This window comes from Schistocerca piceifrons, chromosome 11 (assembly GCF_021461385.2).
Source record: "Schistocerca piceifrons isolate TAMUIC-IGC-003096 chromosome 11, iqSchPice1.1, whole genome shotgun sequence".
Lineage (NCBI taxonomy): Eukaryota > Metazoa > Arthropoda > Insecta > Orthoptera > Acrididae > Schistocerca > Schistocerca piceifrons.
The window spans coordinates 119,114,241-119,135,217 of record NC_060148.1 but is presented as its reverse complement, the minus strand read 5'-3'; the positions used below and the strand labels follow the sequence as shown (position 1 = coordinate 119,135,217).

General features: G+C 41.2%; 1 protein-coding gene across 1 annotated transcript in view; it reads right to left on the bottom strand.

Moving 5' to 3' along the window:
* Positions 1–20,739, bottom strand: part of LOC124720095 (cation-dependent mannose-6-phosphate receptor-like) — a 129,970-nt gene extending 109,231 nt beyond the window's left edge. The window contains exon 1 of the mRNA XM_047245384.1: positions 20,498–20,739. Within this exon, the coding sequence (XP_047101340.1) occupies positions 20,498–20,676 (179 nt within the window). The 5' untranslated portion in view covers positions 20,677–20,739. The remainder of the gene's footprint in view (positions 1–20,497) is intronic.
* Positions 20,740–20,977: the final 238 nt, after the last annotated feature.

Below are 20,977 nucleotides of genomic sequence, written 5' to 3'. Positions count from 1 at the left end.
CCTGGATGATCTCTGACATTGGTTCCTGAGGTTTCCCGAAGCACCGCTCACAGAATTTTAACGGAAACATTGAACTACCGGAAGGTGTGCGCAAGATGGGTGCCACGGATGCTGACTGAGGACCACGTGCGGCAACAAGTTGATGCTTCCCGCGCATTTCTTCACTGCCTTGTAGCCGAACGGGACAACTTTCTGGACTCAACTGTCACAGGTGACGAAACCTGGACATACCACTTTACACCTGAGACCGAGCAACAATCACGCCAGTGGCGGCATCCTTCTTCGCCAATGCCGCGGAAATTCAAACAAACACAGTCTGCAGGTAAAGTTATGACAACCGTTTTTTGGGATCGGAAAGGGGTATTGTTGGTCGACTTTATGCCCACTGCGATCACAATTAACGCTGACAGTTACTGTGAGACTCTGAAAAAACTCAAACGGGCAATTCAGAACTGGAGAAGAGGAATGTTGAGCAAGGGGTACACATTCTCCATGACAACGCTCGCCCACATATCGCTCGGCAAACCATTGCTCTCCTGCAACAGTTTCAGTGGAACATAATCACGCACACACCCTATAGTCCTGACTTGGCACCCAGTGACTAGCACCTGTTCCCTAAGTTAAAAGAACATTTGGCCGGAAAGTGATTCAGCTCAGACGACAAGGTGAAAGAAGAGGTTCATAACTTTCTGAACAGCATGGCGGTGAGCTGGTATGACATGGGCATACAAAAACTGCCACAGCATCTACAAAAATGGTGGATGCTGAAAAATAGCTAAATGTTTAAGCTGTAAACTGATGTAAACAATTGTAGAAATAAACAGGTCTATGTACTTATAAAAAAATAGGAGACCTTACTTTTGGGATTACCGTCATAGATACTGACAAGATATTGGTCCTGGAAATTCCACAACCACGTCAAAATCTCTACAGTAGTTCCTTGGACTAAACCAAACATGCAAAAAGAAGCGAACAGGGACTTTCAGTTTACATACGTAGATATATAAAATTTAATAAAATATTTTTTTATGCAGTCAATAAAATATGAGTACAACTTACATTTTATGTCTGCATGCATTAATGTTCATCTATTATGATTCTGATGGATGATGAATGCAATGCATGTTCTAATGGCAAAAAGATATTTTTTATGTGATATCATTACAATTTAACAATTTTCGATTTTTTTTTACTTTACTTGTACTCTGAAACATTATTTCTTTCCAAATTTCATTCTATGTCAATGGGAAGTAGCCTACAGGTTTTGATGGGTGGGTTTGAGAGTTTCAAAATATGTGGCATAAATGACCGAATCTTTTGACTGAACTGACTAAGAAACGTAAATGTTTTTCACTGCCAAAGTATCACAGACTGTAGTACATAACATAAATCTGAGCTTAATATGCCAACTTGTTCCAGAGGAAAGTGGGTATTACCACACAGACAGACCAACAGATGGATAAAAACTGAAAAAATGTTCTTTTGATATGTACAAATTAACAATTTTCGGATTTTTTCCTTTACTTGTACCATGAAACCTTGCTTCTTTCCAAATTTCATGATTCTAGAAATGGGAGGTACCTTACAGGTTATGATGAGTGAGTTTTCTGGTATCAAAAGAGTGGCATAAATGGCCGTATCTTTTGACTGAACCGACTCAGAAGTGTAAAATTTTTATACTGCCAAGGGACCATAGACGTCAACATATGACACAAATCTGAACTTGGTGCATCTACACGTTACCAAGAAAAAAATGTTTTAACAGTCTGATGGATGGACAGCAAAGCAATCCTATAAGGGTTCCAGTTTTATAAATTGAGGCACATAATACTAAAAGTACTTTTGGGGAGAGAGAGAGAGAGAGAGAGAGAGAGAGAGAGAGTGTGTGTGTGTGTGTGTGTGTGTGTGTGTGTGTGTGTGTGTGTATGGTCATACTGACCCCAATGGTAGTACAAGGTTTAAGTATGTTGGAAGTTACAAGTGTCCTCATCCTCAAATACTAGGCGAATATACTCCAGGTATTTGCATGCCATGAGTTACACTGCCTGAAGACATACATACAGCGTATAATTGTAAAACTTGTCTGACTGTATTAAACCTGTAACATAAGTCTACAGGTATGAACCTGTTGAGCAGACTATGAAAGAGTTTTAAATTCAGTCAAATTTTGTTCCCTCTGAAGGCCGTTAGATAATCTGCAACTCGTCCAGGTTACTGAACCCTGGGTTAGTCATTTAGTAATAAACATGGCTAGTTTGGAAAGTAAGTTCAGTTTCGATTTTTCTCCACGGCACTGCTACAGTCACAGTTCCGCTCGTGTGCAGTAATATCTCTGGTTCAAGCAGAACAAAATTATGCCATTTCCAGCTCATTCTGTGTTGTGTGTCATTTGTAGTGATTGTTTATAGTTGCATCATTGGTCAAAAATGCCACTGCGTGTGAACTGATATCTGCAATTCACTTTCTGAATGCTAAGAATGTTAAAGCAAGCGACATTCGTTGACAAATCTGTGAACTTTACGGGGAAAAATGCAATGAGTGCTCCAGTGGTGAGAATACGCGTCTGACAATTTAAGGATGGGTGTGTAAAAAACACCTTTGGTTTACGATTAATGCTACTGTGTTTCAACCAATTTCACAAACAGTAAATTATAGGATTGTTCTGAAAAACTGGGTTTTCATAAACTAGGCATGAGGCACATGTTGGGTGCCTAAACTTCTTAGTGAACAACACAAACAGCAATGGATCGGTAGCGAACTTGATTTTTTCACACTGTACAATGATGATGGTGAGAAATTTTTATCCCAGATAGTCATTGGGGATGAAACTTGGGTCACTTATGGGACCCACAAAACGAAACGGCAATTGATGGAATGGAGACACATTTCTCCCCAGAAAAGGTTAAACCCAAGAAACTCCTGACACCTCAAAAGGTCACGTGGACAGGGCTTAGGGACAGACAAGGCATTTCACCAACTGCTTTTTTACTATGAGGTGAAGCAATCAATAAGGATGTTTCTTGCAAGAAGCTTAAGAAACATACAGGACGAGAGCCGAGAAATGGTCCCGAAAGGTGTGGTTTTCATTCACGACAATGTTCAACCACACACTGCGAATGTGACAGAACGATTCCTTCAGAGCTTTGGCAGGAATATTTTTGGCCATCCTCTGTTCAGTCCTGACCTCGCTCCTAGTGATTTTCATTTCTTCCGGCACCTGAAGTCATTCCTCGGTGGTAAGCACTTCAACAACGATGAAGAGGTAAAAGAACACGTTACACTGTGGTGAGGAAATTATGTGACAATACTTATATCATGCTATGAGAAACGTCTGGAAAACTACAGGGGCTATGTTGAAAACCAGTGTAAGCGATAGATTTTTGTGAAATAAATTGCTTTCTTTATCTGTATTCGATTTCCTTTTATTACCAAATCGAACTTACTTTCCGAACTACCCTCGTAGAGAGAACAGCAGATCCATTCCTCCATCCCAACTCCATTCTTCGACAATGAGCAGTAGAATAAGTATTGAGAGGCCTACATCAGCATGTGGGTTCAATTCGATCTAACTTTAACGTCATGGTGCCACTACATGGGATATGGAGTGTACAAAATATTTTGGATTACTCATCACTGGCGTAGTTTAATGTAAACATGTTTACCAATACTCCTGACCACAGGAAACTGTTACATACAAGGGTTGTTCATTAAATAATGTCCCATAATTTTGTCTCATAATCTCTTTCAAATTCTGAAGGTGGCAGGGGTAAAATACAGGGAGCAAAAGGCTATTTACAATTTGCACAGAAACCAGATGGCAGTTATAAGAGTCGAGGGACATGAAAGGGAAGCAGTGGTTGGGAAGGAGTGAGACAGGGTTGTAGTCTCTCCCCGATGCTATTCAATCTGTATATTGAGCAAGCAGTAAAGGAAATGAAACAAAAGTTCGGAGTAGGTATTAAAATCCATGGAGAAGAAATAAAAACTTTGAGGTTCACCGATGACATTGTAATTCTGTCAGAGACAGCAAAGGACTTGGAAGAGCAGTTGAACGGTATGGACAGTGTCTTGAAAGGAGGGTACAAGATGAACATCAACAAAAGCAAAATGAGTATAGTGGAATGTAGTCAAATTAAGTCAGGTGATACTGAGGGAATTAGATTACGAAATGAGACACTTAAAGTGGTAAAGGAGTTTTGCTATTTGGGGAGCAAAATAACTGATGATGGTCGAAGTAGAGAGGATATAAAATGTAAACTGGCAATGGCAAGGAAAGCGTTTCTGAAGAAGAGAAATTTGTTAAAATCGAGTATGGATTTAAGCGTCAGGAAGTCATTTCTGAAAGTATTTGTATGGAGTGTAGCCATGTATGGAAGTGAAACATGGACGATAAATAGTTTGGACAAGGAGAGAATAGAAGCTTTTGGAATGTGGTGCTACAGAGGAATGCTGAAGATTAGATGGGTAGATCACGTAACTAATGAGGAGGTATTGAATAGAATTGGGGAGAAGAGGAGTTTGTGGCACAACTTGACTAGAAGAAGGGATCGGTTGGTAGGACATGTTCTGAGGCATCAAGGGATCACCAATTTAGTACTAGAGGGCAGCGTGGAGGGTAAAAATTGTAGAGGGAGACCAAGAGATGAATACACTAAACATTCAGAAGGATGTAAGCTTCAGTAAGTACTGGGAGATAAAGAAGCTCACACAGGATAGAGTAGCATGGAGAGCTGCATCAAACCATTCTCAGGACTGAATGCCACAACAACAACAACAACAATGTATTTAACCTTAAGAGTTAGAATTTGATGACTATACCAATCAAAATTTATTTTACATGTGACAAAAAGCCTTCTTCTGAATTATGCAAAAGACACACACACACACACACACACACACACACACACACACACACACGCACACACAAAATTTGTGACTGTGTGTGTTCATTTTTGTTTCCTCCTCAAAATGATGCACTCAGGTTTCGACACCTTTAACAAGCCATGGCACAAAGGCAGCCCCATTGGCCTCAAATTATTCCAATATTTCAGACAAAATAGCTTTTCTTTGCATTTTGTGCTCTGTTGTGACGAGCCAAAACATTATGACCACTGCCACTGTGAGGTTGGATCTCACCAGGTGGCGTTGTGGGCACATGATGTGGTAACAACAGTATGTAAGCTGGGCAGACATGGACAGGGGATCACCCTAGTGAAGATATGGGCTGAAAATGGGGAAATCCATTGAGATAAGCAACTTTTATAAAGGGCATATTATTATTTTGAAGAGTGCATGAACAAGTATCTCAAAAACGGCAAAACTGGTCAAATGCTACTGTTGTGAGCATCTATCGAAAGAGGCAGAAGTGCAGTGAAACTACTGCTAGGTTGGACACCCACAACTTTTCACAGAATGTGGGGTTCAGAGGCTTGTCTGCTCTGCAAAGTAGAACAGATGGTGACCTGTGGCATCTCTGCTGAAAGTGCACAATACTGGTGCACGCACAAATGTTTCGGAGCACACACTTCGTCGTACATTATCTAACATGGAGCTCCACAGCAGGCCACTCCTACATGTTCAACTGTCAATCAATGGAAACGTTAATCGAAGACACGCTGACAGCTGCAAACCCCCTGCATCCCTTCACGCTTGACGTCTCCCCTGACGGCAATGTCACCTTTCAGCAGTTTAACTGTCCGTTTCTTGGAGCGAGAACTGCACTACACAGCAGTGGTCTGAGGTGAACTATCGTGAACTCGCGTTGATGTCTCTGTGACCAGGTTCACCTGATGTAAATCCTATGAAACACATCCGGACCACTACTGGGTGCCATCATTGCGTACGCAAATCAGCAGCCAATTATTTACACAAATTACATGACCTGTGCAAAGAAAAAGGCATGGGAAGAGTTTACAAAAAAACTTGAAGAAGATGTGAAGAGCAATAAGAAAATGTTCTATAAAATGATGAAAAATAAAAGGAAGGCTTCTGAAGTACCAGTAAAGATGGAAACAGAGGACAGTAACATTATTGAAGATCCAGGGAATATAAAAGATCTCTGGAAAGAATATTTTAAGAAACTGTTAAATGCTGAGGAGCAGGTACATGAGGAAACAACAAATAATGGAGAAATTGAGAGAAGTTGGGAAGTAGAATTAGGACAAATTACACGGGAAGAAATGGAAAAAGCTGTGAAGAAGATGAATGGGGGGAAAGCCCCAGGACCTGATGAAGTATCAGTGGACATGATAAGAGCAACAGGTCCAGTGGGAATGCAGTAGCTGTATAGAGTACTATCAAGTGTGTGGAGAAATAGTACAATACCTGACGACTGGAGAACAGGAGACATTGTTTCCATCTTCAAGAAAGGCAATAAAAGACTTTGTTAAAACTACAGAGGAATAACCCTTATGAGACACACAGTCAAGATTTTTGAAAGAATTTTACTAAATTGAATAAGTGAAAAGATAGAAAAGGAGCTGACTGAAGAACAGCACGGGTTTAGGAAAGGAAGAAGCACGATCGACCTGATATTTTCTATCCGTCAATTGATGGAAAAAAGTTGGGAGTATAACAAAAGGGTGATAATGGTTTTTATAGACATAGAAAAGGCATATGACTCAGTTGACAGGGAAAGACTCTGGGAAGAAATGAAGAATATAGATATAGAAGATGGATACATTAATGTTATAAAGACAACATACAGAGGACACAATTGTAGAATTAGAACACCATTGGGGAACTCTGAATACTTTGAAATAAGACAAGGACTTAAGCAAGGAAGTATTCTATCTCCTGCACTTTTTAATGTTGTGATGGAGGGAATGAATAGGGCAGTTAAAGATATAGTAAAAGAAAAAGACAAAAAGATGATATGATAATATGGGTTGATAAAGAGGTAGATATACAGTTACAGCTTGATGTGTGGAAGGAAATAATGAAAAGGTATGGATTAAAAATAAATAAAGATAAGAGTGAAGTAATGGTATTTGGAAGAGAGAAAGGAATCAATGGAAATATTACCTCGAATGGAGAAACCCTCAAAGTAGTAGAAAGTTTCACTTATTTAGGGAATGAGATATCTAGGGATGGAAGAATAACTAACGAAATTAATAGGAGGTTACAGAAGGGAGGCAATTTCTACCAAACAATAAAACACCTGATTTGGAATAAAGAAGTTTCAGAAAGAGCAAAACTCCTTATGTATAAGAATTATTACATCCCTATTGTCACCTATGGTGGAGAAACATGGACAATGACAGAAAGGGACTGGAGCAAACTGCAAGCAGGGGAAATGAAATTTCTCAGAGCAGTTCAGGGAAAAACAAGAATGGACAGAGTAAGGAATGTAGAGATTAGAAAGGACCTCAAACAAGAAAGTATGAGAGAAGAAATTGAAAGAAAGAGGTTAAGATGGTATGGGCATGTTAAGAGGATGCATGGGCAGAGACTCCCCAAAATTATGGAAGAACTAAAGATGGATGGGAAAAGACTTAGAGAGCGCCCAAGAACATGGTGGAAAATGGGAGTGAGAATATCTGTAGAAAGGAGAGGTGTGACCTGGCAGCAAGTGGAGGAAGAAAAGTGGTGGGAGGACCGAGCCAAATGGAGAGGACTCTTCGACACCCAGACCTGGCAGTAACTGGAGCGGGATTCGGATATAGATAGATAGACACGACCTGTGCATAGATATCTAATGCCACATACATACACAAACCTACCAACAAATTGCAGATCCCTAATACACAGAATCAGTGATGTATTTCATTCCAAAGATGGGAAAACAAGCTATTATGCAGGTAGCCATAACGTTTTGACTCAGCAGTATACACTTCAATGATCTCCGGTATCTGCAGAGACAACTGTCAAGATAAGATGATGCGGCATCCACACGATTCACCATGCTGGGTGCAGTGGCTGTGGCAGGATGCCCCGAACGTGGCTGATCTTCGAACTCAGTTTTTGCACTGCCTCAGACTTTAACTCTCTTAACTCATTGGGGCAAAAGCACTCCTGTCAACAGCATCATTATCGTACACTGCACACAAATTCCTACGGGTGTTCACTGTGCTGTGTCAAAACGCACGGGTTACATTCACCCTTACTAGTGCTGAGCATCCTACCTGATAACTTAATAACAACACCTGGTGGTTACTGTAAATATACGTGTACAATGTGTTAAGAAAGAAAATATGTTGCAGATGATCCGAGAGCATCAACGAAAGAAAAAAAGGATAACTGCAGATGGTGAGCATGTGTGACATCAGCGATGCACCAACTCGCCATAACTGGGTCCGTAGATGATGCCTGAGCGACACACAGCAGCTGGCCGCTGTCTTAGATGAGCGGCAGCATCAATGAATAATTAATTAATTGTTAAAAGTTGGCATGGCGTTGCATGTTTGACGTAAAAATGGTTCCTATTGTAGGGTGTAAAGAGTTAGTTAGTTCCCAAGTAGGCCTCTCACCAACTAAGTGGATACAGGATCTGGTCTGATAGTAGAGCGACCCACTGTGTGGTGTATTGAGGCACTGCAGCTGGCAGTTAAGGCTTGGGAGAGGGAAAGAAGTTTTGATTAGTAGAACCAGTATTTTAATTTGTTGCAGCTCATCGAGGCAGTGTGACTATTTAGTTTGTTATGCCCCTGTTTATGTACGTGGCTGGGACGGTTGTTTCCACCCAAAGTTGAATGTACAGAGATTCTGTGTGATTTTATGAATAGTCACTGGTGATACACTGGTTTTGGCGAATTTAGGTGTTCGTACTATCAATTGATTGTTGCCCTGCGGACAGTTCCGGTCAAAAGAAATAGTTTGCTGTGGTAAAACCAGCGTGCGCCTGGTTAGAGACAGAAGTAGATTTGTAGGTGCTGAGTTTTTGTGAATCGGTGAAATTGATATCCAGTCCGTGGTGGACGATTAATGGTTGCAGCTCACCCAGAGGTAATTGGGTTGTTAGCTGTCTAATTCGATTGGTTTGGGAGCGATTGATGTGTGTGTTGAGAAGGTGAAACCTTGAACACATTTTTGTTGTCGTTTAAGCACCATAATCCTACAGCGGACCTAGCATGGGCTCGTACAGACTCTAACTGTTTCTCCGTAGTATAATAGATTGCACCAGTAGTGGAGCTGATAAGCGGCGAAAATAAAGGAACCATTTTACAAGCAGCACACAGCTAAACAAAAACTTGATTAGCCAAAGTGACGAGTGGCTGAATTCAAGTTAGGGAACTTAGCAGGTCGCGTGTCATCAACACCTGAAGAGGTTCAGATGATGTGACTTACCAGACGAAAGCGTTGGTATGTTGATAGAGACACTAACAAACACAAACACACAAAATTCAAGCTTTCGCAACCAACGGTTGCTTCATCAGGAAAGAGGGAAGCAGAGGGAAAGACGAAAGGATGTGGGTTTTAAGGGAGAGAGTAAGGAGTCATTCCAATCCCGGGAGCGGAAAGACTTACCTTCGAGGGAAAAAGGGACTGGTATACACTCGCACACAAAAACACACATATCAATCCGCACATATACAGACACAAGCAGACATATGTAAAGGCAAAGAGTTTGGGCAGAGATGTCAGTCGGCGCAGAAGAACAGAGACAAAGATGTGGTTGAATGACAGGTGAGGTATGAGCGGTGGCAACTTGAAATTAGTGGAGGTTGAGGCCTGGTGGGTAACGGGAAGAGAGGATATACTGAAGGGCAAGTTCCCATCTCCGGAGTTCTGATAGGTTGGTGTTAGTGGGAAGTATCCAGATAACCCGGACGGTGTAACACTGTGCCGAGATGTGCTGGCCGTGCACTGAGGCATGTTTAGCCACAGGGTGATCCTCATTACCAACAAACACTGTCTGCCTGTGTCCGTTCATGCGAATGGACAGTTTGTCTGCTTGTGTCTGTATATGTGTGGATGGATATGTGTGTGTGTGTGTGTGTGTGTGTGTGTGTGTGTGTGTGTGTGTGTGCGCGCGCAAGTGTATACCCATCCTTTTTTCCCCCTAAGGTAAGTCTTTCCGCTCCCGGGATTGGAATGACTCCTTACCCTCTCCCTTAAAACCCACATCCTTTCGTCTTTCCCTCTCCTTCCCTCTTTCCTGATGAGGCAACAGTTTGTTGCGAAAGCTTGAATTTTGTGTGTATGTTTGTGTGTCTGTCGACCTGCCAGCACTTTCATTTGGTAAGTCACATCATCTTTGTGTGTGTGTGTGTGTGTGTGTGTGTGTGTGTGGTATATATATATATATATACACACACACACACACACACACACACACACACACACACACACACACATTAATATGACCACCGCATATGTTCGATGTGCGTCAGTGTCAGGAAGTCATTTCTGAAAGTATTTGTATGGAGTGTAGCTATGTATGGAAGTGAAACATGGGACGATAAATAGTTTGGACAAGAAGAGAATAGAAGCTTTCGAAATGTGGTGCTAGAGAAGAATGCTGAAGATTAGATGGGTACATCACGTAACTAATGAGGAAGTATTGAATAGGATTGGGGAGAAGAGAAGTTTGTGGCACAACTTGACCAGAAGAAGGGATCGGTTGGTAGGACGTGTGTTGAGGCATCAAGGGATCACCAATTTAGTATTGGAGGGCAGCGTGGAGGGTAAAAATCGTAGAGGGAGACCAAGAGATGAATACACTAAGCAGATTCAGAAGGATGTAGGTTGCAGTAGGTACTGGGAGATGAAGAAGCTTGCACAGGATAGAGGAGCATGGAGAGCTGCATCAAACCAGTCTCAGGACTGAAGACCACAACAACAACAACAACAACAACAACAACAACATGTTCGATGTCAACGGGCAATAACCATCCACAGACAGCCGATGGCAGAACTAGCAGTGGAGGATATGTATAAAGTACCGGGTGACCAAAAAATCAGTATAAATTTGAAAACTGAATAAATCACGGAATAATGTAGATAGAGAGGTACAAATTGACACACATGCTTGGAATGACATGGGGTTTTAATAGAACCAAAAAAAAAAAAATACAAATGTTCAAAAAATGTCCGACAGATGGCGCTTCATCTGATCAGAATAGCAATAATTAGCATAACAAAGTAAGACAAAGCAAAGATGATGTTCTTTACAAGAAATGCTCAATATGTCCACCACCATTCGTCAACAATAGCTGTAGTCGAGGAATAATGTTGTGAACAGCACTGTAAAGCATGTCTGGAGATACGGTGAGGCATTGGCGTCAGATGTTGTCTTTCAGCATCCCTAGAGATGTCGGTCGATCACGATACACTTGTGACTTCAGGTAACCCCAAAGTCAATAATCGCACAGACTGAGGTCTGGGGACCTGGAAGCCAAGTATGACGAAAGTGGCGGCTGAGCACACGATCATCACCAAACGACATGCGCAAGAGATCTTTCACGCGTCTAGCAATATGGAGTGTTTCTTTTTTTTTTGTATTCTAATAAAAACCCCATGTCATTCCAAGCATGTGCATCAATTTTTACCCCTCTATCTTCATTATTCCGTGGTTTATTATGTTTTCAAGTTTATACTGACTTTTTGATCACCCAGTATGTTGTGGGGGAAGGGGAGGATGCATAAAACAGTGCAGTCATTGTCATAATGCACAAATGGAGCAATTTATCTGATGTCTAAAAGGACGTGATCACTAAGAGTGAAAGCATTTCCAAAACAGCTAAGTTTGTAAACTGTTCATGTGCCACCATCTTTAAAGTATACCATGCGTGGCAAATGACACTTTCCAAAACTGGTTCTGTGGCAGCTGTGGGGCACCACGGGACACGGACAACAGTGGCGATCAACAGCTGCCGAGGTGTTTACGGGTGAAAAGATGTGCAACTGTCGAGCAACTGACCACGCATTTGGAACATGGGGCTTCCAACAGTCATCATCATCATCTAAGACTGATTATGCCTTTTAGTGTTCAGTCTGGAGCGTAGTCCCCCTTATAAAATTCCTCCATGATCCCCTATTCAGTGCTAACATTGGTCCCTCTTCTGATGTTAAGCCTTTTACTTCAAAATCATTCTTAACCGAATCCAGGTACCTTCTCGTTGGTCTACCCCGACTCCTCCTACTCTCTACTGCTGAACCCATGACTCTCTTGGGTAACCTTGCTTCTCCCATGCGTGTAACATGACCAGACCATCTAAGCCTGTTCGCCCTGACTGCTACATCTATAGAGTTCATTCCCAGTTTTTCTTTGATTTCCTCATTGTGGACACCCTCCTGCCATTGTTCCCATCTACAAGTACCTGCAATCATCCTAGCTACTTTCATATCCGTAACCTCAACCTTATTGATAAGGTAACCTGAATCCACCCAGCTTTCGCTCCCATACAACAAAGTTGGTCGAAAGATTGAACAGTGCACAGATAACTTGGTCTTGGTACTGACTTCCTTCTTGCAGAAGAGAGTAGATCATAGCTGAGCGCTCACTGCATTAGCTTTGCTACACCTCGCTTCCAGTTCCTTCACTATGATGCCATCCTGTGAGAATATGCATCCTAAGTACTTGAAACCGTCCACGTGTTCTAACTTTGTTCCTCCTATTTGGCACTCAATCCATTTATATCTCTTTCCCACTGACATTACTTTCGTTTTGGAGATGCTAATCTTCATACCATAGTCCTTGCATTTCTGATCTAGCTCTGAAATGTTACTTTGCAAACTTTCAATCGAATCTGCCATCACAACTAAGTCATCCGCATATGCAAGACTGCTTATTTTGTGTTCACATATCTTAATCTCGCCCAGCCAGTCTATTGTTTTCAACATATGATCCATGAATAATATGAACAACAGTGGAGACAGGTTGCAGCCTTGTCTTACCCCTGAAACTACTCTGAACCATGAACTCAATTTACCGTCAACTCTAACTGCTGCCTGACTATCCATGTAAAGACCTTTAATTGCTTGCAAAAGTTTGCCTCCTATTCCATAATCTTGTAGAACAGACAATAACTTCCTCCTAGGAACCCGGTCATATGCCCTTTCTAGATCTATAAAGCATAGATACAATTCCCTGTTCCACTCGTAACACTTCTCCATTATTTGCCGTAAGCTAAAGATCTGGTCCTGACAACCTCTAAGAGGGCTAAACCCACACTGATTTTCATCCAATTTGTCCTCAACTGATACTCGCACTTTCCTTTCAACAATACCTGCGAAGATTTTACCCACAACACTGATTAAAGAGATACCTCTGTAGTTGTTACAATCTTTTCTGTTTCCACGTTTAAAGATTGGTGTGATTACTGCTTTCGTCCAGTTTGATGGAACCTGTCCCGACTCCCACGCCATTTCAATTATCCTGTGAAGCCATTTAAGAACTGACATTCCACTGTATCTGATGAGTTCCGACTTTATTTCATCCACCCCAGCCGCTTTATTGCACTGCAATCTACTGACCATTTTCTCCACTTCGTCAAATGTGATCCTATTTTCACCATCATTCCTATCCCATTGTACATTGAAATCTGAAACATTACTGATCGTATTTTCACCTACATTGAGCAACTCTTCAAAATATTCTCTCCATCTGCCCAAGGCATCGACAGGATTCACCAGCACCAAAATACTTGTCATTTCCTTCTTACCTCCCTTTCGAAGACTGCTAATTACACTCCAGAATGATTTTCCAGCAGCTTGACCCAAAATCTCCAACCTGTTTCCAAAGTCTTCCCAAGATTTTTTCTTGGCTGCTGCAATTATCTGTTTGGCTTTGTTTCTTTCTTCAACATAACTTTCTCTTCCAACATAACTTTCTCTTCTAACAATGTCTCCTCCAAAACTGTTCAGCAAACGTTGCTTCACCTGGGCCTCTGCATCAGATACCCGGTTCATGTCCCCATGCTGACTGCTCTTCATCGGTGTCGAAGGCTGGAATTTGCGTGCGAATACTGCAACTGGAGCACTGAGTGGCAGTAGGTGGTCTTTTCAGATGAATCACACTTTATGCTCCACTGGACAGACTGATGTTAGCACGTACAGAGTGAAACATCTGAAAGAAACCACCCTGCAATCGGGAGAGAGCATTATGGTCTGGGGAATGTTTTCATGGCATTCCCTGGGTGATTTTCTCATTCTGGAAGGCACACTGGATCAACACAAATATGCATCTACCCCTGCGGACCACGTCCACCCCTACGTGCATTTTATTTTCCCTCTGCATTACGGCATCTACCAGTAGGACAATGCAACGTGTCACACAGCTCACAGTGTACATGCACGGTTCAAAGGACACCTTTACTGTACTCCCATGGCCACCAAACTCTCAAGATTTAAGCCTAATCGAGGATATGTGGGATCACATTGTCACAGTTTCACATCCCTGGAGTTACCTCACAGAACCTCAGTGACACTCTTCCTGCACATCTCACAGCCGTACTGCAAAAAATGGTTCTTCAGGCTTCTGACAGATGGTCACATTAATGTGACTGGAGTGTATAATACTCCCACTGCAAATGAATGTGTGCCATGCAATTTCTAGCCAACTACAAACCTTTCTATCCACCTTGGCAGCATGTACGTCAATTTTGCCAATTATTTCACTCTTTCTTCTCATTTAGCCTCGTTGTTGTTGTTGTGGTCTTCAGTCCTGAGGCTGGTTTGATGCAGCTCTCCATGCTACTCTAGCCTGTGCAAGCTTCATCATCTCCCAGTGCCTACTGCAACCTACATCCTTCTGAATCTGTTTAGTGTATTCGTCTCTTGGTCTCTCTCTACGATTTTTAACCTCCACGCTGCCCTCCAATACTAAATTGGTGATCCCTTGATGCCTCACAACATGTCCTACCAACTGATCCTTTCTTCTAGTCAAGTTGTGCCACAAACTTCTCTTCTCCCCAATCCTATTCAATACCTCCTCATTAGTTATACGATCTACCCATCTAATCTTCAGCATTCTTCTGTAGCATCACATTTCGAAAGCATCTATTCTCTTCTTGTCCAAACTATTAGCCTCACAAGGTTAAATTAACTCTTTTCTAGAACTCTCCACAACATAAAATTCTAAGAACCGAACTTGGAATTTACAGTTCAATACGGAAGCATCCGATCCGGCCCATCTGCTTTAACCCATGGCGTCACAAATATGGCGGAAACGACCATAAACCACGATTCCAATATGGCACATATAAAGTCGTTACGTACACATTATCAGGACGAAAATACATCAAAAAACAAACACACACACTTTCCACAAAAAGCCTAATGACACTAACGGGACAAGCACAGAAAATGGGGTGTTTTTGGGTGGGGGCAAACTAAATATAAACAAATTTAGACACCCACCCCCATACAAAACCACACAAAACGACAAAAAAAACCAAAATCACAAAGCTCCCCAAATACCACTAAACACAATATCATTTGGAATCGGACACTTCCCTTGACCGATACAGTTCAACAGTAGCTTCCGATCCCATAAATTAGGATCAAACACTACCCTTAACAGCTTCCAATCCCATAAATTAGGTACAAACACTTCCCTTGGCCTATATAGCTCAAAAACATCTCCCGATACCAATACCAACATACACAGCCACACACTGGGATCGAACACTTCCCTTCACCTGCGCAGTGTTAATTTTATCCTTCATATTCATTCCTGAACAAAAACAACAACCGATTAATTTTACTAAAATTACCACACGATGTACAGCGAACAACACTAAATTAACCTTGACACAAAATCGTTAACTCACAAACGAATTCCACTACAAACACAGCCGACACTCGAACAATTCTTGATAATGAGCAAAAGCAAACTGAGCCCATTACACAACACAAACGAAAACCTGAACATACCACCAAAGAGCACAACAAACCACAACACGACGAGATCTACAAACACGCCACACTCACAAACCAAACTCCACACCGTCATGACGTCACACACAACAACACCCTAACGTCACTGGTCAAAGCCGACGCGTGGAATCGGACGGTTCTGTCGACCCCAATTATGCTAGCAACTAAACCAGTGGGTTGGTCGTGGGAAACTACTGTTAACTAGACACATCTTTATGCTGCTAATCTATCAAGTAATTGCATTTTCTTTCCAGCTGTTCTTTTCTGGAGTGACATTATCTGTGAATGCACTGGGTTACTCCACAATGTGATACTAACAGAGAAAACAGTGTGAAAATAAGCAAAGTAAATGAGATTTTGTATTTCAGTGTAAAGAGCAGAGGAGATTATTCTTGGAGCCAAGTTACTTATCATGTCATTTAATTTCTGCTTAACAGGATGTTACAGAGGCAGAAATTATTAAATTTCTTTAGATACTGAGATAGGGTCAGAGCACAAAATTTTCAATACAAACGTTAACACAACAATCAAAATTATGTACAGTGGGGTAAGACAGGTATGGACAGCATTTTAATAAATACATCATTAACTAACAATAATATATATCCAGAAAATATCATATGTGTTGTACAATCACAAATAATACTACACTATATAGCCTGAGGTCTAGCTTAGGTTGAAAGGTAATAAGTATGTAGTGGGTTGGTGTGGCAAATGAATATGTCACACAATAAGAAGCTTTACTGCAGAATGAAGATTGTGGTGACAGACTGATACGGAGCATTGGCCAAGGTCTAGGTTATGTTGGAAGGTTATAATTTGTTTGTGATTTGGTGAAGCCAAAACAATGTGAATGTAAAATAATATTTTGTCTTGGAATATGTAACGGATTTTGCACTGTCCAAAAAAACAGCAAAGCACCAGGAACTGAAGGAATAACTGCAAAACTGTTGAAAAATGGGGGAATTGGTCTCCATAAACTTACCATGCAGATATAAAATCAGGAAAGAATCCCAGAAGAGTGGATCTTGGGTGTACTCCAACAAGACATAAGGAAGTACGCAAAATTTGTTTGAATTACTGAGGAATCACTCTGCTATGTGTAACCTATAAGATTCTCTCTAATATTATATAACTATAAAAAAAATTCCGTATTTTGCTTATTTTCATTCTATTATGTTGTATCGGATCATATTCTGGGGTAATTCATCAAACCACGCAAAAGTTTTGAGAGTGAAGAAGTGTGTATTAAACTCATTTGTGGTGAACATTCAAGAACATCATGTAGAAATCTGTTCAATGAACTGGGTATTATAACCACTGCTTCTCAGTATATTTATTTATTAATGAAATTTATTGCAAATAATGTGTGTGTATTTCCAACTAATAGCTCAATACATAGTATCAATACTAGGAATACAAACAATCTACACTCATGTTCATAAATTAAGGATGATGCTGCTACATGGTGAAACAATGCTCTGGTGGGTGGTTTGCAGGTTTAAATCACCTTGACCATGCAGTGCATTTGAACTGCGGTTGTCATATGGTGGCACTGGCAGCAGTCCACATACACAGAGGTGTGTTGCTGCATGTCAGAGTACGGTGCAGCGAGTAAGTATGCAGGCGTTTCAGACATGCTAATGGTGACTATGTGTTGAAAATGGCTCGAAGAACACATATTGATGACGTTATGAGGGTTAGAATACTAGGGCGACTGCAGGCTGGTCAAACACAGCAGGTAGCAGCACGGGCCCTCCATGTGCCACGAATTGTGATCTCAAGATTATGGCAATGATTCCAGTAGACAGGAAATGTGTCCAGGCACTACAATACTGGACGTCCACAGTGTACAACACCACAAGAAGTGGCAGACGGCCATGGAGTACTGCAGGTAGCCTTGCTCGGAATCTTACCGCAGCCACTGGAACAGTTGTCTCCAGACACACAGTCTACAGACAACTGAACAGACACGGTTTATTTGCCCGGAGACCTGCAAGGTGCATTCCACAGACCATCTGTCACAGGAGAGCTCGCAAAGCCTGGTGTCAAGAACACAGTACATGGTCATTGGAACAGTGGTCCCAGGTTATGTTCACGGATGAGTCCAGGTATAGTCTGACCAGTGAATCTCACCAGGTTTTCATCTGGCATGAACCAGGAACCAGATACTAACCCTTTAATGTCCTTGAAAGGGACCTGTATGGAGGTCGTGGTTTGATGGTGTGGGGGTGGGATTATGATTGGTGCACGTACACACTTGTATGTCTTTGACAGAGAAACTGTAACAGGTCACGTACATTGGGACATCATTTTGCGCCAGTATGTCTGCCTTTTCAGGAGTGCAGTGGGTCCCACCTTCCTCCTGATGGACGTTAACGCACGGCCCCACTGAGCTGCCAGCATGGAGGAGTACCTTAAAACAGAAGATATCAGGCGAATGGAGTGACCTGCCTGTTCTCCAGACCTAAACCCCATTGAGCATGTCTGGGATGCTCTCGGTTGACGTATCGCTGCACGTCTTCAAACCCCTACGACACTTCAGGAGCTCCGACAGGCACTGGTGCAAGAATGGGAGGCTATACCCCGGCAGCTGCTCGACCATCTGATCCAGAGTATGCCAACCCGTTGTGCTGCCTTTGTACGTGTGCACGGTGATCATATCCCATACTGATGTCGGGGTACATGCGCAGGAAACAGTGGCGTTTTGTAGCACATGCGTTTCGGGATGGTTTTCTCAACTTATCAACAATACCGTGGACTTACAGATTGGTGTCGTGTGTGTTCCCTATGTGCTTATGCTATTAGTGCCAGTTTTGTGTAGTACCACGTTGTGTGGCACCACATTCTGCAATTATCCTTAATTTATGAGCATGAGTGTACATGAAGACCTAAGCCACTTACTTTGGTACAAAAAGGGGTCCAATATTAAGGAAAACACATTTTCAATCAATTGCCAGCAACCATTAAAAACTTGCTTTTGGATACAGTAGAGTTTATACAGAGTATGAAAGACTTGTTGATAGGAAATTCCTTCTACATTACAAATGTATATCTTCATAGGGACTGTTAGACCAACTTATGTAAAAATCTCTGTTACATTTCAATTTTGACAGCACTTGGTCACAACAGTCAATATTAGGTATGTTGCATATGATAGATTTATTAAAAGTGCATAGGCTAAATATGTTTCATTCTGACAGTGTATTAATTCTGTAAATATTAGCTGTTCCATTTTACTATAATGTTTTCACATATTTTGACATCTCGTGACACATGATCTGGGAAGTGAATATTATATTAAAAGTTCTATGTTGTTTTTATGTTATACTTTTTGACATGTTCCACACTCATGAGAGACATCTCATGTTTGGGCCTATGGAACAAACACCGAATCTAATCTAAAACAGGTTAGTCCACATGCAGAAGATATTTTGGGAGAATATCTGTGTGAATATTGGTATAGTAGGTCAACAACGGATCAGATATTTATACTGAGGCAAACACACGAAAAGGCATACGAGTATAATATTGAGCTTCATAATCCCTTTATAGACTTCAAGCAGGCCTTCGAAAGTCTTGATAGGGCAGAAATGCTGACTGATTTGCTACTGCTTGGTATACCATTTACGTATGTTTCAATTACCCTAGCAACATTGGCTAGTTCCAAGGCTGCAATGTAAGTGGTTGACGAACTCATTAAATTGTTTATTAGTACAGGAGTCAGACAAGGGGACATCCTCTCTACAATGCTTTTTAATCTGACTCTTGAAGCAACCATTCGAAAGCTTCATATATCTGGTTACTTAGGCACAAAGTAAAGCCAGATGGGGGCATGATGTAGCAATTATTAGCAAAAGAAGAGTTTCAGTAGAAAGAGCAATATGTGAGCTGAAAGAAGTGACACTACATAGAGGCCTCAACCTCGCTACAAAGAATTTTTTACAGTATCATTTTTAATATTTATATTGGGGTGCACTAAACGAAAACGTAATAGAAAGGTTTGGGACAGTGTGTTAAAAACAAATACTTTGGGAAATTCTAAATTCCAAGGAAACAACAGTTTAGAAATCATTAATAACGTAATACTCAATATGTTCACGTTTTTAGCTGAGTTAGCCACAGAGTTATTGTAACATTTAAAACCAAATACTTTTTTAAAAATCTGAATGGGCGGAAAAGTACGAGATATGTTGATTCATTTATGATTCAGATCGAAGTCGCGTTTTTGTTTCCGTAATTCAATGAAAATGAGTGGTCTTTTGACACATTAATAGGTTTGAAACGGGGCTGTTCCGTTTCATTATCATTTGTTTCCAAACTAATGACATTTAACATGAGTGTCAAAGACCGACTTGTGTGTGTGTGTGTTCAAAACGTGGTTCAAAATAATACCCATGGCAACAGAAAAGAAGTTGTAAACTACTGTATGTCGGTCCACACGTAACGATTGGTCACTAAGTGACAACTCTAAAATGTACAGTAATGAGGTGTACACTAAATGAAGTCCTACATTGTGGCATAAATTCGAACTGCATTAATTATTCGTGGCGTTCACTTCCTCCAGATTTCTCTTCCACACAGCCCTTAACAAACATTAATATTAACAGATATAACTGTGACAGAGTAGCACAATTAAGATTACATAAGTTTTTCTTATCTTTGTTTTCGCTCTCACCATTCATTTCTGAAGCCCAATTCAGAGAAATCTATGGCAAGACCCGACGGAAAAGAACACCGGCACGGATTTTCCCATTTGCACGCACGCTTCTTGTTCTTCAGGGAATCACAAGGCACAAAAAATACCGAGAGCCAGGCACTCAAAGCTAAAAAATAGGCAGTTTCGCGCAACAACATATTCGCCGAGGACAAACTGGCCTGGACTACTCCCCGTAAAAAACAAACATTACACCTGCGAATCACAAGATCAACAGATGACAAAAGAGCAACGATATTTGCGGGCACTGAACAAAAACATGGGAAAAGCGATGATGTTTTTGAATGTAAACAAGTGTCCGAAATAACCCTTCCTGTTTCTTGTGAATGTTTTATGCTACGAGATATTATTTATTTGTAAATGTTACACAATTTTTTCTTACACGTGAAGAAACTTGTCAAATGCGTGCCTGTAGTTTGTCCTGGCTTCTCTGTTATAATT